The 23,707-nt window shown below is 37.1% G+C and overlaps 1 protein-coding gene across 10 annotated transcripts in view; it reads right to left on the bottom strand.

Annotated features, from left to right (window-relative positions):
- Positions 1-23,707, bottom strand: part of BTRC (beta-transducin repeat containing E3 ubiquitin protein ligase) — a 172,641-nt gene that overhangs the window by 55,441 nt on the left and 93,493 nt on the right. For all 10 annotated transcript variants that reach the window (XM_043924957.1, XM_043924961.1, XM_043924962.1 and 7 more), the window contains one exon: positions 6,891-6,980. In XM_043924957.1, the coding sequence (XP_043780892.1) occupies positions 6,891-6,980 (90 nt within the window). The remainder of the gene's footprint in view (positions 1-6,890; positions 6,981-23,707) is intronic.

Here is a 23,707-nt window from a genome sequence, read left to right as displayed (position 1 = left end):
ATGAAGAGTTGGGCTGGCACAAGAAAGTAGATAACATTTAATATATGTGCTGCCGAAGCGAGCACACAAGAAAGTAGGTAACATTTAATATACACACAGTAGCATGAAAATCTATTAACTCAAATATGTGAGCACTCTCCACCTCCTATACCCTGTATAATAAGAAACTATTCTGTGACTACAGATGCTCATCAATCAATAAATAATAGAGGTTCTACTTTGTACAACACAACAACAAATATTTTTCTAAAACAGTAATTTTATGACTTAGGAATCAAAATGATTTTTATAATGATCATCCAGGTATAGGTCTAAACAATAAAAACTGTATTCTTATACAATGTTAGTTGTTCAACAAGAAAGATTACGAATCCTAGTATCATAGAAATTCACAATATATTTTCAGAATTAGAAAATAAGAAGCATAATAAAGCCAGCTAAGCAAACAATTATCTGGGTTTTAAACCCTTCATTAAGAGATGTTTCTTAAAGCAGAAGACAGAATTCTGTACAAAAGTTTGATAGTCAATGAGATAATATCTTTAAAAGATTTGTCCTGGGCATAAAGAAAATATATTTTCCTGTTGTAAAGAAAATGCTAAACTCTAGAAGAAAATATATTTTAATTTGGCATTTCTAGGCTTGCCTAGCTAAGAACATTTTGTAAAAATGTTATCTAAATGCTGCCTGAAAGGCACTTGGTGGGGGGAGGTGCTAGAGAAGGAGGGTTTAAATAACAGAAACTGATGCCTTTTAAATAAAGGAATTTAATCCACACATTCTACCCCCCAGTCCCCCATTTAGTATTAGAAGGAAACATGGCCTCCTCTTGTTTTCTTTCTATACTAAGATTCCTAGGTAATGTGAAGGCAAGAGTATGCCCTTCTTGCTGCTCCCCTTTTAATGGCCACTTTTCTTTTTCTAAGAAACGTGTGCCACGCTTTTCTCCTTAAAATTCCTGCACTAAAAGACTGCACCATACTGCACTCTGCAAAACGTGCTGATGGCGCCAATTACAAGCCCCCAGCCGAACGCTCCAGCCCCCACCATTCGGGCAGATTTATGCGGACTCTTGCCGACGTTATTACAAGTCAGAGTTTATTGGGAAATTGTTACATTATGCGGAGTGTCTAACAAATTGCTTATGCTGCTATAATTGGATTACAACAGCCGCTTGCTCCCACCGGTAAGATTAGGCAAGTAGGACTCCTGCCGATCTCTGAGCGTTAGCAGTAATTTTATTTGCCTTGCCTCTCTCTTTCCTAACAACATGCCTCTCTCCCTGCCAGCTGTCTGCTGAAAAGGCACAGGCTTGTTCCTTGGCCCTAACAATGCAATTACAGCCCCGCAGATCGCACTGTTTGTGCATTAAGTACAGAGCCAAAACGAGGCGAATTGATCGTTTGACTTTTGGAGAAGCCATGTGATCTCTCGGTGCGGGTGATCCGACATGCATCAGCAGGCAATACTGCAGTCAGTTCTTGATGAAAAACTTCCTTCCTTCCTCCCGCTCTCTCCAAACCTTTCCTTTTTCACTGAGGGAGACACTGACTGGGCTCATCTCATGCTAATCTAGATCAACCCACAAAGACAAACTCAATCTTATTAGCACCCTGGCTAGATAGAAATGTGAATACGTTCTAGCATCTTGAAGTGCCTCAGTCAGATAGATCAGTGGTTCCCAACAGTTGAGCCACTGCTGATACCTAAAAAATGGTTCATAAACAATTCACTGAAGGGAAAAAGTTTACAGAAACACCATAGTTCAAAAGAACTACAGAAAGCCTAGGTTCTGGCAAACAAAACTGCCTTGGAAAAGCTCTAAGTTCTGTCTATTCAAGGAGCCATCAAGAAATCAGCTCTTGAAACCCCTATCCTGCCTTTCTCCGCAGCTCTGCTCTGCTGAAGATGCTGGTGGCCGATGTGCAGAATCAATGCCTCTGACTTCAGGCTTAAAAACAGTCAGCCTGATTCCCCACTCAGGGCAAAGTTTAACATATTTTGTTTGCAGTTTCTTTTTCTTGTATGTGTAACAATGAGTCCAGGTAGCAAGTCTTCATGCATTATGGTCTGTTACTCTAGACCATAATGCATGAAGATTCTCACTGGGGTCTTGACTTTTCTTTTTAATTAACTTTCTTGAAATGGTTGAAAATGACTTAGAATTTTACCAATTTTAATACAGATCAGGATTCCTGTTTACACTTTCTCCTCCAGTGGCATATGCTACTTAGGATTCCTAAAGCTGATTACACAGCAAATGCGCAGTCAATCTGCTGATCCATTTTGGTGCCCTGTGTTTGTATTCTTAAATATCATGCACATCTAGAAGGTTACATATTCTCATATCCTTAGTCAGACCAAATACACACAGTCTTTATCTATAATGAGGTCCTTGCTAATATTATTACTTCAAAGTGAGCTTGGAAAAGTCACTGTACTAGTATTTCTCAGAACTTCTCTGTCACCCCCATTAGCATTTATTAAATTCATATAAATATTTAAAGACAAAAAATATTACTTCTGAACTTAATTCCTGCCTCTTTAAAACAGCAATGAGCCTAATGTAATGCTTATACTTCACTTTATAATACTTATAGTATGTATATCTTATACTTTTTCCAATCACATCAGCCTCAGTGATATAGTTAAATCTTAATATATTCTCCACAAAGCTACTCTTTAGACCCAACAGAGGAGCTTGTGCATAGAACAAACCATCTGACATGCTACTTGTGGAACAGTATATTAAAGAAGCCTGTTAACATGTAGTTTAAAACTCAAAAGAAACTCTGAACAGCTGAAATGCCTTATAAATAGCACAGACCCAGAGGAAGTGCAAACGTCTGCATTGTGAATTGTAGATCTTAATTACCGACAATGGCTGGTACAGCAAGTAGCACAGAAAAAAAGTGAAACAGTTGCACTGTTCATGGTTGGCAATAATTCTTCAGGAAAATATTTACTATCAATCAGTTATGAGAAAAGGGACTCTGTGCTCGTAAAACAGCACGTTGCTTCTCATACCAGGACCATTTTGCTTCAGCATAATCTGAATTTAAACAGCTTGTTTCCTGCGGATATAATTTTGGAAATAAATAAAACAAGTCTTCTATCAAAATCTGGAGTGAGTGGAAAGGAACATCACATTTTTCTGTCTCAGTCAGTTGCAAAAAGATTATTAGTCTGAAGTAAAAACAGTAACAACAAACAACAACTACTATAATACAGAACACATCTACAAAGGCCTGTGAAAGGGGTTTATTTTCTAAATACAAAGAGGCAGAACTTCTCTGACCCAGGCAGAAATCTAGGCAGATGGTTCAAAACAACTCAGTTTTAACTGTATGTGTGTGTGGAAGGGTGTATTATGGAAAAGCTTGAAACCAAAAATTTTCAATAATAAAGTCAATAAAAAGATAAAAATTAATGCTCTTTATTTTTCCAGTTAGCTTTCTTTACCAATTAAAAAACATCACAAAGGCTGACAATTAGGTACAACATGATTATTGATTTTAAAGACTAAGTTGGCAGTCAATAATGACTGTCCATTTAAAGCTACAATAAACACAGAGCTTATCATGTTCCAAACACAAATCTCATGAACTACAGGGCTATAATTAGTAAGAAGGAAGGCTATGGAAGAAATAAAAAACATCTCAATGCCTCCAAATATTACTTGGGTTAAGTCATACTATGAAATGCCTCTTTCTCCATTTTTATCTTAAAATATTTTCTTAAGACTCATTCTTAGAGATTCAATGATTATGATTAACCCAGAGTAGCTGTAGTTTGCCTTACAACTTTACTTTCTTGTATTCTAAAGAAGACTAAGGGTCTCTTTTCATAGACCTATTATAAAACATGTATTTTAAGATACCCCTGGCAAAGAAGAGTTGCATACATAGGTTAGGTCAGGGGTCCAAACCTAACAGTATTGCTATATTTAAAGGAACTAACTAGTATTAATGTCTTCTCTAAAACTCATATAAACAGTATTCAATAAGATCTTAGACTTCAATTACCATTTCCACCCAAACCAAAGTCACTCCTATCAGAATTAGTTGTTTTGAACTAGAGGACAAAAATGGTTGATATCACTGTACTATAGCTGCTCTCCATGGAGATGACTGGACATTCAAGGCCACTGTGGAGCACAGTCTGAATCAATAATAGATACCAGTACCAAGCTAAAAACCATAGCCATATAAAGTACAGCAGGTGAAACTATCCAGTTAAAGGCTAAAGGTGAAGAGCATGAAATAGGGACAAGCTTACAGACCTACAAAAATAATGGTAACTCATTATTTTTCAAAGGGCAAGCAATAAATGAGGCCAAGAGCAGCGGCACAGAATCCTGAGATACATATAAAATATGCAAATAAAAAAGGGAAAACTCTTTTCCTATTCCCATGTTATTGCACCTCACTGGAAACTGTTGCAAGAAAGAAATTTTTTCAGCTACATGTTTTTATTTGCCTTGACCAACAGATTATTTGGCTCAAATCTGAAGCAATGAAACAAAAGATGAAGATGTGTCTCAATAAAAGGAACCAGAAAGTTAAGTGGGTTCCAACAGGAAATAAAGAAATCATTATTAAACTAGTATATTTAAGGAGACGATGAAAAGATATATGTGGCAGAGTAATGTTAAAACAAGCAAGAATGGGATGAGAGGGTCACCATCTGGGAGCAACAAAAACAGACTGATAAAAAAAAACAAAAAAAAAAAAACAGACTGATGAGCAGCAACGAGCAAACTTATTTCCTCACCCAAGAGCATAGAAGAAATTATGCCATTGTGCCTACATGCACCACTGAAGTAGAGGGTAGGAGCAGGGGGGAAAAACCATCATACAGACATACACCAACATAACTATGTAGCTTAGAGATCCTGGCTTACAAAGTATTGAGAAAACAAAAGGAACAGATGCTCACTTGGCCAGCTCTCAATGAAACTCATTAAAATCATCACCCTGTCCTTGGATCAGTGCTCATGCCAAGATTTTACCTTGTTTAGCCAGAAGTTACCCACTTGTGATGAAAACTGAGAACACCATGGCCAAAAAATAGAGAGATTATTTTCAAAGGCCCAAATTATTGGTCCCCCATCTCAATGTACAAATGTTGGATACAAAACAGGGTGAATCAGCACTTGATGGCTGTGACTATATGACTGAAAAAATAAATATGTTAAACTGTAATATTCAGATTTTGCAGTAAATCATTAAGATGTTCTAATTTATGAACTTAACTAATTAATTCTACCTATTTCACCATAATTTTTAATAAATTTCAACATTTCTCTATGGATCATTCTCAAAGGTTATATTTTGCATGATATATTTCCAGTTGATAAAGTGGTCCTTTACCAACTGAAACTACATGTTTTAAGAAATAAAACAAAATAAAAAATATTGCCGTCCTTTGATTTTTGTAGCAAAGAATGCAAATACATGATACCAAGCCTGGCTCTAATAATAATAGTAACAGACAGCCTGAATGTATAACACAATAGATTAAATTAGTTAAAGTTGGGAGTGTTGTAAAAGTGACAAATTCCTGAATAGTTATAAAAGGCAGTAATTTTGCAGACATACAGAGTAAAAGTCTGGAAACAGGGCCCATATGGTAATTTCACTTACTTCTGGAATAAGCAAAATGGCTGATATGTAAATTTAGGTCAAAGTTCCGAGTAATTAGAGACGGAAAACTTGAGGCATAGTTGTTACATTTGTTAGATTGTAAGATCTCTAACACCTAAGATTATTTTTTGTATCTAGTCTATTGATACAGCAAACATTTATACATGAGAAACAAGTAGCTCCATATGCATGATTAAACATACTTGTCCAGTCAGATCAAGACCTCCAAAGCAATATATTTATCAATAGCTACTCAATAAATATTAATAATGATATAAAATAACTGGATTTTCTATAGTATATTTCACAATCCTACAAAGGGGTACTCTATACTCAATTACATTTTAAAACCACCAATGGACTTATAAAAATAATTTTATTTTTTTTAACACAAATCTGTTCTTTTTTTGGCCAAAGATCCGTCTAGTCAAAGCTATGGTTTTCCAGTAGTCATGTATGGATGTGAGAGTTGGACTATAAAGAAAGCTGAGCGCTGAAGAATTGATGCTTTTGAACTGTGGTGTTGGAGAAGACTCTTGAGAGTCCCTTGGACTGCAAGGAGATCCAACCAGTCCATCCTAAAGGAAATCAGTCCTGAATATCACTGGAAGGACTGATGCTGAAACTGAAACTCCAATACTTTGCCCACCTGATGCAAAGAGCTGACTCATTTGAAAAGACCCTGATGCTGGGAAAGATTAAAGGCAGGAGGAGAAGGGGACGACAGAGGACGAGATGGTTGGATGGCATCACCGACTCGATGGACATGAGTTTGAGCAAGCTCTGGGAGTTGGTGATGGACAGGGAGGCCTAGCATGCTGCAGTCCATGGGGTCGCAAAGAGTTGGACATGACTGAGTGACTGAACTGAACTGAACTGACATGTAGGATGTTTAGTTCCCCAACTAGGGATCGAACCTATGCCCCCTTCAGTTGAAGCTTGGAGTCTTAAACACTGGACAGTTAGGGACGTCCCACACAAATCTTATTTGTAATAATCCATAATTAGTGTCAAGCAACAAATGTGAATTAGACTAAAGTGTGACCAGAGCACGCAATCACAAAATTCTGCTGCGACTGAAGAGATAGAAACTTCAACTTGCAATCTGCTTTGGACATAATGATGCCTGCTGTATTTTTTAACAATCCTATAATACTCCTTAATAGCAATACTGAGTAAAGATATCTATAGATAAACCATTGTTATGATGTGACATAACATATATTAATGTGTAATATTACTTACTTTGGCCACACAATTTTCAGTCTTCATAGCAGTGCTTGCTAGACATACTGTCTCTTGATTTAAGCAGAGTCTGGCACAGCTGTTGTATGTCTGCAAAGAGAATTTTTTTGAAATAAGATTAGGTACTGAAATACTGTCATGCAGTTTTCAAATTCTGCCCCATTTCTAAAAATCAACACACAAATAGATCCTATGTGTAAATTCTAGATTTATGGGAGCTGAGGGACAAGGCAGACATGGGGAAGTAAAGAAAGCGACAGCCCAAAAGTGCCACTGATGTGCCATGAACAAGTGTGTGAGCAGTAGTAACTTCACTGTATATATGAAAGGTAGAGGTGTCAGTTATTCAGAATGGGCAAAGGACTTAAACAGAGATTGTGCTGTGCTAAGTCAGACCCCCATGGACTGTAGCCTACCAGGTTCCTCTGTCCATGGGGATTCTTCAGGCTAGAATACTGGAGTGGGTTGCCATGCCCTCCTCCAGGGGATCTTCCCAATCCAGGGATTGAACCTGGGTCTCCTGCATTGCAGGCAGATTCTTTACCACCTGAGCCAGCAGGGAACCAAAATAGAGATTATCTGAGAAGATATACAAATGGCTAAAAAGCACATGAAATGATGCTCAACATCATGAGAGGAATGCATGAGAGGAATGCAAATCAAAACTACAATATGTTACCACCTTATATCCATTAGGATGGTTACTAATAACAAAACAAAACCAGAAAACAAGTGTTGGTGAAAGTGTGGAGAAACTGGAACCCCTGTGCACTGTTAGTGTGAATGCAAAATGGTATAGCCAAGGTGGGAAAAAAAAAAAAATACAGTAGTGATTCCTCAAAAAATTAAAAACAGAATTACCCTATGATCCAGTAATTCCAATTCTGGGTACATTAAGAACTGAAAGTGGAGTCTTTATGAGATATTTGTACACTCATGTTCATGGCAGCATTATCCACAATAGCTAAGATCCACAATGTCCACTGACAGATAAATGGATAAGCAAAATGTGGTACATAAATACAGTGGAACAGTATTCAGTCTTAAAAAGAAAAGAAATTGACATATACTATAACATGGATGAAACCTAAGGACACTATGCTATGTGAAATAACCCAGTCACAAAAAGACAAATACTGCATGATTCCATTTAGTCAAAAACATAGAGACAGAAAGTAAAATAGTGGTTTCAACTAGATGGGAGAAGGAGGGAATAGGGAGTTACTGTTTAGTGAGTACAGCATTTCAGTTTTATAAGATGTTAAAAGTTATGGGGATGGGTGGTGGTGGCTATTATACAACAATGTGAAGAATGTATTTAATACCATGAACTGCATATTTAAAGCTAATTAAAGTGGTAAATGTTACATGTATTTTACCATAATTAAAAAAAAGCAAAAACGCTGGTTAGCAAAGCTTCAACAGTTCATGAACCGAGAACTTCCAGATGTCCAAGCTGGATTTAGAAAAGGCAGAGGAACTAGATCAAATGGCCAACATCCGTTGGGTCATAGAAAAAAAAAAGAGAATTCTAGAAAGACATCTACTTCTGCTTTACTGACTATACCAAAGCTTTTGAATGTGTGGATCATAACAAACTGTGGAATATTCTTAAAGAGATGGGAATACCAGACCATCTTACCTGTCTTCTGAGAAATCTGTATGGAGGTCAAGAAGCAAGTTAGAACCGGACATGGAACAAGGGACTGGTTCCAAATAGGGAAAGGAGTATGTCAAGGCTATATATTGTCACCCTGCTTATTTAACTTATATGCAGAGTACATCATGTGAAATGCCGGGCTGGATGAAGCACAAGCTGGAATCAAGACTGCCAGGAGAAATATCAATAACCTCAGATATGCAGACGACACCACCCTTATGGCAGAATGCAAAGAGGAACTGAAGAGCCTCTTGATGAAAGTGATAGAGGAAAGTGAAAAAACTGGCTTAAAACTCAACATTCAAAAAATGAAGATCATGGCATCTGGTCCCATCATGTCATGGCAAATAGATGGGGAAACAACAGAAACAGTGAGAGACCTTTTCTTTGGGGCTCCAAAATCACTGCAGATGGTGACTGCAGCCATGAAATTAAAAGACACTTGCCCCTTGGAAGAAAAGCTATGACCAACCTAGACAGCATATTAAAAAGCAGAGACAATACTTTGCCGACAAAGGTCCGTCTGGTCAAAGCTATGGTTTTTCCAGTAGTAATGTATGGATGTGAGAGCTAGACCATAAAGAAGGACCAAAGAATTGATGCTTTTGAACTGTGGTGATGGAAAAGATTTTTGAGTCCCCTGGACTGCAAGGAGATCCAACCAGTCCGTCCTAAAGGAAATCAGTCCTGAATATTCATTGGAAGGGCTGATGTTGAAGCTGAAACTCCAATACTTTAGCCACCTGATGCGAAGAACTGACTCATTGGAAAAGACTCTGATGCTGGGAAAGATTGAAGGCAGGAGGAGAAGGGGATGACAGAAGATGAGATGGTTGGATGGCATCAGTGACTCAATGAACATGAATTTGAGCAAGCGTGAGTTGGTGATGGACAGGGAAGCCTGGTGTGCTGCAGTCCATGGGATCAAAAAGAGTTGGACAGGACTGAGTGATGGAACTGAACTGATACTTTATTGTAATATAACTGGCCAATATATTGATTAAAATGTTTCCTTTTAGTCTTATGTTTTTACTGAAAGTACAAGTCAGGGCTCTCAAACATTAGTGCCCATCGCAATCATCTGGAGGACTTGTTAAAACATAGATTGCTGGGCCCCATCCCTGGAGCTTCTGAGAACTTGCATTTTTAACAAATCCCCAGCTGATGTTAACATTAGTGGTCTAAGAACACTCTTTGAGAACTCTTGATATACACATATGTGTTGAAATTAAAGAGAAAAGTCTTAAGACACAGGTGATCTCATAACCAATAATAAGAAAATATCAACTTTCTAAAATTCTAGATTTATAGAACAGTTGCAAAATAGATATGAGTTCCTGTACAGCCTTTCCCAGCTTTCCTTTACATTGAGGTCTTACACAACCAGAGAATATTTACCAAAATAAACCAATTAACCTTGGTACAATACGAAGTTAAGAACTTACTTGACTTTCACCAGTTTTTCCACTAACATTCTTCTTCTGTTCAGGATCTAACTCAAGATCCCATATTGCATTTAGTTGCCATGTATCCTTAGTCTCCTCTAATCTGTGACAATTTTCCCATCTTTGCTTGTCTTTCATGATTCTGACACTGCTGAAGAGTACTGATTAATCTACAGAATGTCCCTCAGTTTGGGTTTGTCTCATGTTTCCCCAAGATCAGACTGAGGTTGTAGATTATTGGGAAGGACACCACAGACGTGAGGTGCTTTTCTCAATGCACCATGTCAAGAGGTACACTGCTGAGTATTCAGAAATACTGATGTTAACCTTGACCATTTGCCTAAGATTGTGTCTAGCAAGATTCTCTATTATTAGCTTAATATGTTTCCTTTAGAAATTACTAAATATACTGAGGAAAATACTTTAAGACTATGCAAATATTTTGCTTCTGCTTCAACTTTTGCATGCTAATTTTAGCATACTGTTGGATCTTGCCTATGGTCATTTTTACTGTTGCGTCCTAATGGTTATTTTTTAATTTCTCTTTCCTTCTACGTTAATTAATTGGGATTCTTCTGAAGGGAGAGCTATGAGTTCTTCCATTTGTCTGCTTATTCATTTATGTACTTATTTATATTAGCAATGGACACAGATATTTTAAATAATTCATTTTTGGTCAACTATCATTCTTTGGAAAAGAACAGATAGATATGAATAAAATTTAAGGAAATAGAAAAAAATAACATTATAAATTTGAGTTTCCATTTAAACAAGTTAAATTTTTAAAAATTTATCCACTTAATTGTTTTATTCTTATATTACTTAAGTTGAAATTATTTCAAACACATATTTTAAAAGAATAAACTGGATCATTTGACATTAGTGTACAGGCGCTATTGGTACATGTATGTCTGGACTCAGGGTTCAGTACTTCTTTCACAAATGCTAATATTTGTGAAACTATTCACAATTATTCATGTACAGACAATAGTACACAAACTATTCATGTACAGACAATACAATTTTTAAACTGTGTTCTTAAGACATTTATGAAGCAATTGGTATATACTAAATAAAACAAAACTTTAAGCCAAAGAGTACTAGTTCCAATAATGGCAGAGATGTTTGTTTATATTAAATTAACTCTTCTCAGATAACAATTATAAACCATGGAAAAAATATTTTAAAAAAACAAAGGCACTACAGGTTGACCAAAAGTAGGTGGAAACTGGGGGGAGAAGAAGACTGAGAAAGAGGAGAGGAGAATCACACTTAGTAAGATCCACGTTTACGTGCTTTTTCCATGAGGGTACTCACAGGCTATTTGATGCAGGATGGCTAAAAATTCAATTAGAAAGACAGTCTATTGGCTTGGGGAGTTCAGGGCAGCCACAGAGGCTCGAAATTGAGACGAAAAATAGAAAACAGGAAGAGCCAGCCCTTCCTCTGGCAGGGAGGAAGCATCAAAACATGCATATAAATTTCTCTCAAATCTACGGCTAACCTTCAAACTACTTACATGAATGAGAGACTCCAAATATTCCAAAATAAAGTAATAGCTAGAAGACTGAAAGACATGAGAAGAGATTTCAGCTGCTGCGCATGAGGAGACACAGGGTTTTGAATCTGAGTTTAGAGGAGTTTCATAAGCAACTCAAACTTTCTATTGAAAGCTTAGAAAGACCCTGCATTCAGACTAAAGGTAAGTCTTTAGGACTAAGGGATATGCCTCAGGACTAAGGGCAAAAACCAAAACACACCTGCCCTAACAAACATAAAACCAAGACTCTTATGAAGTCACAGTGATCAGCCAGTAAGATAAACAGAGGAAGATAAAAGAAACCAGAGTCTCCACAATGTATTGTTTATAATGTCCGCTAAACAATAAAAACTACTAGACATGAGAAGAAAAGGGACCCACAATAAAGAGAAAAAGAAATCAACAGAAAATGACCACGAGATGATCTAGTTATGGGAATCAGTTCATAAAGGTTCTACAGAAGCTATAACAAATGTGTTCAACAACTTAAGGAAAGATACAATCACAGTGAGTAAACAGATGGAAATTTTCACCATTTTTTTAAAAATTTTTTTATTTTTTTATTAATTTTCACCATTAAAATAAAAAACTAAAATAAGCCAAACAAATTCTAGAATGGGAAAATATGTTACCTGAAATTAAAAATTTATTGGATGAGCTTAAAAGCAGGTTGGAGATGGCAGAAAAAAAGGCCAATGAACTTAAAAGACAGATCAACTGAAATAATCTGAAGAATAGAAAGGTGAAAAGAAAAAAAAAGAACAGAGTCTCAGTCACCTGTGGGACAATTTTCAAATGATCTAACATTATGGAATTGGAGACCCAGAAGAAAGGCAAAAATTGGGCACAGAAAGTTATAAAAATAGTGACCAACTATTTCTCAAATTTGGTGAAAACCATTGGCTTTTTACTGTAAGAACAGTAAACCCCAAAAGATTAAATACAAAAAACCCCTAAATATCAGAAAATAAAACCTAGGTCCAAGACAGTCAAAACTGCTGAAAATCAGTAACAAAAACAAAACCTTAAAAGCAGCAAAAGGGGATTCCATATATATGGGAGCAACAATGTAAATAATGGCAGATTTTTCACCATAAACAATGAAGTCTAAAAGACAAAGGAACACATTTTTTTTTTTTTTTTGCAGGGGGTGCTGCACCTCGTGGCAGGGATTGAACTGAACCCTTGGCAGTGAAAGCGCCAAGCCCTAACCACTGGACCACCAGGGAGTTCCCAAGGAACAGGGAATTTTAAAGTGCTAAGAGGGAAAAACTCAAACCAGGTTTCTTACCATTAAAGGAGAATTACAAATATGAAAAGGGAAAAGCCTAAAATAAACTCTGTTGACACTGTATTGGAACTGGAGATATCAATGTGAACTCATGGTTTTCAAAATATATAATATGGACGTAAAATAAAAGTTAACATTTAAATCCTGTCTTCTAAATACAATTCGGTGCTAAAAGGAGCCATAGCTCCCTGGAGAAATGCTTGATTCCTGGAATGGACAGGGTTAATACAAGATGAACCTGGAAATACTCAGGGAATAATGGACATATATCATAGGGGCACAGATGCCAGCCTAAATGGGCTCTCATTTGACAAAATGGAAGAGTATTAAAATAAAATGAAAGATATTAATAGATTACAATCTGTTGACTAAAACAGGATACATTTCTTGAAAGATACAAATGACTAAAACTGACAGAATAAGAAACAGAAAATCTGGACAGTTCTATAGGGGCTTCCCAGGTGGCTCAGTGGTAAAGAATCTGCCTACCAATGCAGGAGATGTAGTTCAACCCCTGGGTCGGGAAGATCCCCTGGGGAAGGAAATGGCAACCCACTCCAGTCACAGACAGAGGAACCTAGTGGGCTATGGGGTCACAAAAGAGTTGGACATGACTTAGCGACTAAATAACAACAGACAGCTCTACAACTATTAAAGAAGTTGAAATTATTAGAAACTATTACACATAAATGGCTTCCCTGGTAGCTCAGGCAGTAAAGACTCAGCCTGCAATGTGGGAGACCTGGGTTTGATTCCTGGCTTGGGAAGATCCCCTGGAGGAGGGCATGGCAACCCATTCCAGCATTCTTGCCTGGAGAATCCCCATGGACATAGGAGCCTGGGGGACTATAGTCCATGGGGTCGCAAAGAGTTGGACACGACTGAGCAATTAAGCACACTACATTATACATAAATTAAAAAAAAAAATCTTCCCACAAAGAAAACTTCTGGGCCACAGTGTTACTGGTGAATTCTACTTAATAGTAAGGAAGAAGAACATCACAACAAAGATATCAGGAAAAAAAAAAACAACTACAAACTAAAATCCCTTTTGAACAAAAGGGATTGACACAAAACAAAAGTTTTGACACAAAACTTCTTAACAAAGTCAACTGATGTGCTTCTCCATATTAATAGAATGGGAGATGTATTTGACAAAACTAAACACCAATTTATAATTAAAAAAAAAAATACAACAGCAAGCCAGAAATAAATGGGAACTTCTTCAATCCCATAAAGGGCACCTAAAAAATTTCAACTAACATCATTCTTGGTGGTGAAAGACGATTTAAAACTCTCTCACAACTGGGAACAAAGCAAAGATGTCCTCTTACCACATCTATTCGACATTATATGGAGGCCTTAGCAATTCAAATAAAGAAAAAGAAACAAAAGCCAAGTAAGTTGAAAAGAAAAAAATTCTCTTTATTCACAAATGATAGGAAACAAAGACAACAGTCAAAAACCAACTGCATTTCTATACTCTTAACAACAATCAGAGAATGAGAAAAGTTTATAATAGCGCTGAAAAACATTAAATACTTAGGAATAAATCTAACAAACTACATATACAAAATGGACACTGAAAACTGGAAGAAAAAAAAACATTGCTTAGAGAAATTTTAAAAGACAAACGGAGATACAGACCATGTCTGCACACTGGAAGACTCTATTATTGAGCAGTTAATTCTATGCAAATAGATATTTGAGCTTCAAAAAAAACCCAAATCAACACCTCATAGACTTCTTTTTAATAGAAATTCTAACAATTCTAAAATTTATATAGAAGTATAAAGTACCTATAGCCAAAACAATATTAAAAATAAAAATGTGGAGGACTCATACTACCTGATTTCAAGAATTAACAAAGCTACAATAATCAAGACAGTGCAAGGACAGACTCCTCTAAAAAAACAGAAGACCTTGAACTCATCTTCTGTGTCACGCAGGGACATGAAGTAGGAGTTGGTCAGTGCCTCAGCCACTGATACCCTTTGCTCTGCCTACAGCAGCAAGCAGTCTCCTTTCCAGGAGGTTCAGAAATAGACTACATTTGTTCAGCCAACTGATTTCTGACAAAGGCACCCATGTAATTCAGTGGAGGAAAGGAAAGTCTTTTCAGCACTGCTTCCAAAACAAGTGAATAAAAAAGTATGGGGATTGTACAACACAGGGAATATAGCCAATATTTTATAGTAACTATAAATGTAGTATAACCTTTAAAAACTGTGAATCACTATACTGTACACCTATAACTTATTATAATGTGGTATGAAATACATCAACTATATTTTAATAAAAATATAAATAATAATTAAACAAATAAATACTATAATCACTAGCCAAGCAAACAAATAAGAAAATAAGTACAATAAAATGTTAATAATAAACTGAAGGAAGAAATAAACTATTTTAATAATTTTCAGTCCAAAAAAACTATGGGGAAAATAATGAGCCTCAATATATTTCACAGCACACTTAAGAATTAATTTGAAATGGGCCAGAATTCAAGGTAAAAGCTAAAATTTATAAAGCTTCTAGAATAAAATCTAGAATATCTTTATAATCATGAGGTAAGGTTAATTGACTGAACTTTATTCAAAAATCAGAAACTTCTCATCAAAAGCACACCATGAGTAAACAGGCAAGATACAGATTGTGAGAGGATATTCAGAACACATAGATGACAAAGGACTGTTATCTAGAACTAAGACAGACAAAAAAGATCTTCACGACCCAGATAATCACGATGGTATGAACCTAGAGCCAGACATCCTGAAATGTGAAGTCAAGTGGGCCTAAGAAGCATCACTACAAACAAACTAGTAGAGGTGATGGAATTCCAGTTGAGCTATTTCAAATCCTAAAAGATGATGCTGTAAAACTGCAGCACTCAATATGCCAGCAATTTTGGAAAACTCAGAAGGGGCCACAGGACTGGAAAAGGTCAGTTTTCACTCCAATCACAAAGAAAGGCAATGCCAAAGAATGTTCAACTGCTACTACTGCTAAGTTGCTTCCGTTGTGTCCGACTCTGTGCGACCCCAGAGACAGCAGCCCACCAGGCTCTCGTCCCTGGGATTCTCCAGGCAAGAATACAGGAGTGGTTGCCATTTTCTTCTCCGGTGCATGAAAGTGAAAAGTGAAAGTGAAGTCGCTCAGTCGTATCCAACTCTTTTGAGACCCCATAGACTGTAGCCTAACCAGGCTCCTCCATCCATTGGACTTCCCAGGCAAGAGTACTGGAGTGGGTTGCCATTGCCTTCTCCGAAGAATGCTCAAACTACCGCACAATAGCACTCGTCTCACATGCTGGCAAAGTAATGCTCAAAATTCTCCAAGCCAGGCTTCAACAGTACGTGAACTGTGAACTTCCAGGTGTTCAAGCTGGTTTTAGAAAGGGCAGAGGAACCAGAGATCAAGTTGACAACATCTGCTGGATTATCAAAAAGCAAGAGAGTTCCAGAAAAACGTCTATTTCTGGCTTTACTGACTATGTCAAAGCCTTTGACTGTGTGGATCACAATAAACTGTGGAAAATTCTTAAAGAGATGGGAATACCAGACCACCAGACCTGCCTCTTGAGATATCTGTATGCAGGTCAGAAAGCAACAGTTAGAACTGGACATGGAACAACAGACTGGCTCCAAATAGGGAAAGGAGTACATCAAGGCTGTATATTGTCACCCTGCTTATTTAACTTATATGCAGAGTACATCATGAGAAACACTGGGCTGGATGAAGCACAAGCTGGAATCAAGATTGCAGGGAGAAACATCAATAACCTCAGATATGCAGATGACACCACCCTTATGGCAGAAAGCGAAGAAGAACTAAAGAGCCTCTTGATGAAAGTGAAAGAGGAGAGTGAAAAAGCTGGCTTAAAGTTCAATATTCACAAAACTAAGATCATGGCATCTGGTCCCATCACTTCATGGGAAATAGATGGGGAAATGACACAAACAGTGACAGACTTTATTTCTTGGGGCTCCAAAGTCACTGCAGACGGTGACTGCAGCCATGAAATTAAAAGACATTTACTCCTTGGAAGGAAAGTTATGACCAACCTAGATGGCATATTAAAAAGCAGAGACATTACTTTGCCAACAAAGGTCTGTCTAGTCTAGGCTATGGTTTTTCCAGTAGTCATGTATGGATGTGAGAGCTGGACTATAAAGAAAGCTGAGCGCCGAAGAATTGATGCTTCTGAACTGTGGTGTTGGAGAAGACTCTTGAGAGTCCCTTGGACTGCAAGGAGATCCAACCAGTCCATCCGAAAGCAGATTAGTCCTATTTATTCACTGGAAAGATTGATGTTGAAGCTGAAACTCCAGTACTTTGGCCACCTGATGCGAAGAACTGACTCTTTGGAAAAGACCCCAATGATGGGAAAGTTTGAAGGCGGAGGAGAAGGGTACGACAGAGGATGAGATAGTTGGATGGCATCACCCACTCAATGGACATGAGTTTGAGCAAGCTCTGGGAGTTGGTGATGGACAGGGAGGCTTGGTGTGCTGCAGTCCATGGGGTCGCAAAGAGTCGGACACGACTGAGCAACTGAAGACAGACAATGCAATTTGTTTAATGCAAAAAAACCCCCCAGATACTTAACAAAAGATAATATCTTAATAGCCAATAAGCACATGAAAAAGTATTTAACACATGCTCACCAAAAAAGCTTAAAGGACATTCATAGCAACTTCATTTTAAAAAATGGAAATAGCTCAAGTGTCTATCAAAGGAAGAAAACAAAGTGTAGTATATTTATTCAATGGAATATATTGTACAGTAAAAGAGAATGAACAACTAGATAAACACAGCAGTATAGTGAATCTCATAAACATTATGCTGAGTGAGAGTGAGACCCCAACATGTATGATTCTATTACACACAATTCAAGCAAGGTGAAACTAATCTATGACAGGAAGCTGATCAATGTTTGATTCATTGTGGGCAGGGAAACTGGTTGGAAAGGAGAATGAGGGAACTTTCTTGGGTAATGAAAATGTCCCACAGTCCTGGGTGTTCATTGGCGGGACTGATGTTGAAGCTGAAACTCCAATACTCTGGCTACCTGATGTGAAGAGCTGACTCCTTTGAAAAGACCTTGATGCTGGGAAAGATTGAGGGCAGGAGGAGAAGGGGACAGCAGAGGATGAGATGGTTAGATGGCATCAATGACTTGATGGACATGGGTTTGGGTGGACTCTGAGAGTTGGTGATGGACAGGGAGGCCTGGCGTGCTGTGGTTCGTGGGGTTGCAAAGAGTCCGACAATGAGCGACTGAACTGAACTGAACTGAACTGATAGCTTGATTGGGGTGGTGGTTACATAGTTGAAAAGATGTCAAAAATTCAGTGACTTATGTGATTAATATATATGTAATTCACTGTATGAAACCTTTATTTCAATGAAAATATAAAAGTATGCAGTTAACATTTCAGGGATAAAGTACTAGAGGTTTGAACAGTTAATAAAAATGTTATTTTATTTTTCTGAAAAGAAAAAAAAAAAGTCATGGCAGGGAGAAAATGAATTTTTCTCCAAAATTTCTTTTACCCTCAGAAATGAGTATAATACAACTCAGGGGGAACATTAGTTAGATTCAGGAAACTTTTAGGAGTTTCCAGAGTAGGGATGCGCATGCATGCTAAATCGCTTCAGTCATGTCTGACTCTGTGACCCCACGGATTGTAGCCTGAGATAGTCCTTTGTGCATGGGACTTTCCAGGCAAGAATACTGGAGTGGGTTGCTATGCCCTACTCCAGGTAATCTTCATGACCCAGGGATTGAACCCGTGTCTCTTAAGTCTCCTTCACTGGCAGGCAGGTTCTTTACCACTAGCGCCACCTGGGAAGCCCAAGGATATATACAGGTTTTTATTTTCTAGACATTCCATCTGTAAAATGGGTATATGATCTTTTTCTCCAAAGGAAGTCACCTAGATTAGTAAACTACAACTGGTCAGAGTCCTTAGATCAGTCTGAAACAAAAAGGCCAAAGAATCAAATATTTTACTTTCAGTATTTTACTATTATAAGACTCCTTTCAGCTAAAATAAACTAGTGAGTATAACAGCCACAGGCAAGATAGGTTCTATCTCCATACAGCATCTGAAAAGGTAGCTTCATTGCTAAACCAGAGGCAGAGAGCTTTGCGTTGGAGTACTTTAATACGTTTTTATATTGCATATAAAGCACATAAGCATAAACCAGTAAGACGCCTTGCTGAAAACTACCTGCTTTGTAAAAGCAGGCTGTAATTCTGAACAAGTTTTCAATTTTCGCACTGCTGCTAGGGTAAAACATTTTAAAGAGTTTAATTTTTTACAATGGATTCAATGACATAGGATTATCTAACAAAGTAATGGCTAATCAATAGAAGGTTTAGTTGTCAGGTGAAACATATAACACACTAAAAGGGATTGATTGCCAGACTTCTCCTTATTTACTAGAAGGTATATATTTAAAATGACACAAACTTGTTACCAGGCTGCATTTTTTTAACCTTGCAAAAAGCTGCTTAAGAAATCTGTTCAGCAGCCCTATAGCAAAACAAGACATACTGTAATGAAAATGGCTAGTGATTGGGGGGGGGGGGGGCGTATACAGGGACCTTCAGATATAATATATATATATATATATATATATATGGGATAGAAAAAGCAAACTAACAGGGACATCTAGGGAAGGTGAAACTGAGCTTTAAAAATGCCACAATGATGCTATCAAATCTCATTCAATAGATGCAAAGCTGTATCTGATCTCATTCCATGTTGCTCTTATGGCAGATTTTTTTTTAAGGACTCACACAACTGGGTACAATAGCCCCTCCTACCTTTTTAATGGTACATCCAGATTAAGCACTGAACACAAAATGAACTGGGCCCATATGGACTTCAACCAGCATATAAACTGTTTCCTTTATAATTTATTCACAGTATCTTATGTCTCTATATGAAAATACCCTTTTTATGGTCATTGCAACCCAGGAGTTCAATAGTATTTTTTCTACTAAGTCAGTGATTACACAATTTATCAAAGAATGATTACATTGAAATAAAAATAAAACAAAAACCAACCCCCTATACAGTCTTCCTTCCTCAAAGTAATTTTAAGACTGCTGATTATTAAATTGCTTCTTTTTGAAAACGGGTTTTTGTAGCTAGACACAAATTGCAAAAGCCACGTTTAAAAAACAAAAAAGTTATCAGACTCTGAAGGATTCAGCCAAAGTGGGAAGTTAAATAACAAATCACTTCATCAGACTTGGAAAGATCACTTCTGTCTTACTTAAGAGACCTACATTAATTACCTTTAAGGTCTTTTACATGGACTATTTAAAAGAAGTACAATTTATTTATTTATTTCAAATGAGGTGCTTCTTCTGAAGTATTAAATAATGTCTACAAATGCAAAAGCATTTTTATAAATAGGTAATTAAAACAGATGACTAAAATTAAGTCAAGCTGCAGAACATTACCCAGGATGCACTATGTTTTTGTATTGTTGTTTTTTTTTTAATAAACATCTCAGGCAATTTTTTCCCATCCAAAGCCCAAAGCACTTCAGGAGAAAAAAAAGAAGTAGGAAGTTTCATAGGGGAAAAAACATACATATATAATGAAATAATGCCAAACCCCAAACTAAAGTATTTACAAGATAGTCCCTGAAGCACAGTTTGTCATATTGCAATTACACCTTGCCTACTGCCAAGTCAAAGTGCTTACTATTTCCACTAGGGGGAGAAATATCTTAACACAAAGCAACGGCAGATACGGAACGGGTTTTCTTGAGCAATTATCAGAACAAAGCTCCCTTGGCTGTGTGTACCTTCTAATTACTCAATACAATTAAAATGACTAACCTAAAACAAATAGGAAAAAAACCTGCCAGCCTGATATGAGGGACTTCATTAAACCTTTCCCCCTCATCAATCAAATCAGAAAGAAGGGAATGCCATTACATATTATACAAACACTACAGAGCTATTAAAGGAAGTAAATTCAGTGAGTTTCTCTCTTACTTTTTTTTTAATAAAGGAAGTGGCTCTCTTGAAAAAGAAATGTCGTGGTATTTACCCATCTGGATGCTGCTTGAAAACAAATTGTCCTCCTAAGAGCAGAAATACAGTATGTTTTCTCTCAGTTCACTGGCTTATGAATGACTTTTTGTTGTTGTTGTTGTTTTGTTCATACACATGATAATGTCATTTTCTGTGTCAGTGATGTGCTTGTTCCTCCTACTCATCCAACTGTATAAAGGAGCTACGCCAATCAGACCTCCATGCTTACACTGGATTGTTTTAACTTTAAGTTCTTTACCGCTGGTTTCTGTGCATCTACTCCAAGTTAATGTTTAGAACAACACAGGAATTTAGGGGAGGAGTGGGGTGGTAGGAAAGGAAAACAGCTACTTATTCCTTCTAAAAGGCTTATGCAGTTCCTTTTATAAGGCCCAGTCATTAACAGAAGATGACAACAGAGTCATTATTCTTCAGCTGACAATTGTGACATTTTTCCAGCAGCCTGCAAGGTGTTGAAAACCTGGCAGCTGTTACCTCCTGGGATGAAGATACTTTTTTATCCTCCCTTGACAGTTTAACTCAGTGGGTCAGCACCTTTAAAGACAGCAAAGTATCCTTGAAGAGGATGGAAGCTTGAATTACTGCTCCCTCCCTAATCAATGTAAACCCTCACTGCAGGTGAAGCCTCCATCTATAGAGGTGCATGGGGGAGGAAAATGTAATGCCCTGAGCCAGATGGTTTTTATCTTGTTTTTAAAGAATAAAGGAACAAGCTAACAAGGGAGACAGCTACTTTGTTAGCTTCTTGGCCTCTCTCATGGCTTTGCATCCCCAGGGTTCCAGCTACACAAGAGAAAGAATACAGAAAAACGTAAACACTTAAAGAAATATAACTAGAGGGCTGGCATCATGCTGCTTTCAAAGAGTTGAGAGGGCTCTACTCAATGCTTTATTTATCACTACCCACGTTCTCAGGATGGTAAGTGGACACATACACAAAGGGAATGGGGGATGGGGGAGGGATTAGACCGAGGTCACAATTTACTCAATTACAGAGAAAGGCAGAGTTGACAGATCCTATTAGCACCAATGTAAAGCTAAGAAGGAGTATGCATGTTGTAAGGCTATGTTTTCAAAATGTAATGAGTACTTTCATGTATCCTCTCAGGCCTTTGCCCTTGTTTGTAGATATGAATACTATGAACACAGTTGCTATGGTTTTCTGGGCTTCACATTCTAGGAATAAAAGTAAAAAGAAAATTGTAGCTACTCTGTACATCTTTTAAATAAAAGTTTACACTTATAATAACAAGAGGTCAGAAGATTATTCAGAAATTTAGAAAATTAAAAAAATAATTACATCCTCCCCCCCACCTCTACTGCCTTCTAATATTGGATATAAAATGGAAAAGCAGGTATACAAAACAACTTGGTGACATAGGGAGTAGTGTCTTCCGACTTTCTCTTTCAATCTTTTTTCTGCTAATGCCTTTGTCAAGCCTTAGAATTATGGTTACGGTAAACTCATAATACAAGTCAGGGAGGGTTCTTTTCTACTCTGTTTTCTATTTTGGTGTTATTTATTCCTTAAATGTTTGATAGAGTTCACCAGAAAACCATGTGGCCCTTTTGATAATTCAGTTTTTCAACAGACATAGGGATCTTCAAATTTTGTTTCACCTTGTTTTGGTATCAGTAAGTTGTGTTTTTCAAGGAATTCGTCCATGTCATCAAAGATGCCAAATATTTGGTATAAAGTTATTTATAATATTCCCTTTTACCTTTTTTAATGTAAGAACTGCAGTGATACTTCTTTCAGTTCCTCTAACAGTTAAATAACTCTAAATTAACAGGCAGTGTTCATATCCTATCAACAATGATTAAACTATACTTTAGAATAATATATATAAACTCTAAAATTAGTTTAAAACAACACTAAATTTATTAGAACATAACAGTATTTTAAAACCAGTGGTTAAAGAGTGGTAAGCCCCTAGAAATACTAGGGGCTTGCATACTAGAAATAGTATGCAAAAGAATCTCAAGTTAAGGGACTAGGTCACATGATGCAAATTCTACTTATATCGACATGAGGTAAAAGGCAGCTCTGACACCTTTTTATCTATATAACTTGACTAAAGGTGGGGTAGGGAGAGCAAATGGCATTTCATTATTGTCCTATGCATAGAGAAAAGAGGGCGTTTAAACAGTTTCTATACTATATCCTACATTAAAAAACTCAGTGATGGGGTAATCAAGTTCAGAGCAGTCCTGGACAGCTGCCCTGTGACCCTCTAGTATTGACCCCTGTTATTCATCACTCATCCCTAAGATTGAGAGGGCAAGCTCCTAGGGAGTGACCACCACAATAGACAGACACAAGCCAACAGTAATCTGGTTCCAGCAAAAAACCAGATGGCACTGCAATAAATTTACAAATCTGCATTCATGGGGCTGTTAAAACACCCAGAAGCTAAAAGACTCTGAGGGCCCCAGGAGGATCTCTTACTTCCCCATTTCTAAAGGCCATTTCTCTTTCCAAGAACACTGAGTTCATGCTCTTCACAAAGAGAATAGAGATAAAACCCTTTACAAAGAAAGGAGGGGGGAAAGCCTCATGACCTAATTAATCTCCAGAGCTTGGATCTCAACACTGAATGACAGATATTAGAAAAATAATTTTGGAGCACTAGGAGGATAAAAACAAACCTAAAAAATGCTTGTTAAATTAAAGCAGACGGGGTAGAGAGAACCTGCTAAAAAAGCAATGAAAAAATAAAAACATTAAAGTTTTTTCAAACACTGCACAAAACAGATCTTGCAAGTAGAAAATGATTCAATAATGTATGCATTTA

This window comes from Cervus elaphus, chromosome 15 (assembly GCF_910594005.1).
Source record: "Cervus elaphus chromosome 15, mCerEla1.1, whole genome shotgun sequence".
Taxonomy (NCBI): Eukaryota; Metazoa; Chordata; class Mammalia; order Artiodactyla; family Cervidae; genus Cervus; species Cervus elaphus.
Note: the sequence above shows the minus strand (reverse complement) of the source record. Positions and strands in the feature narration are given on the sequence as shown.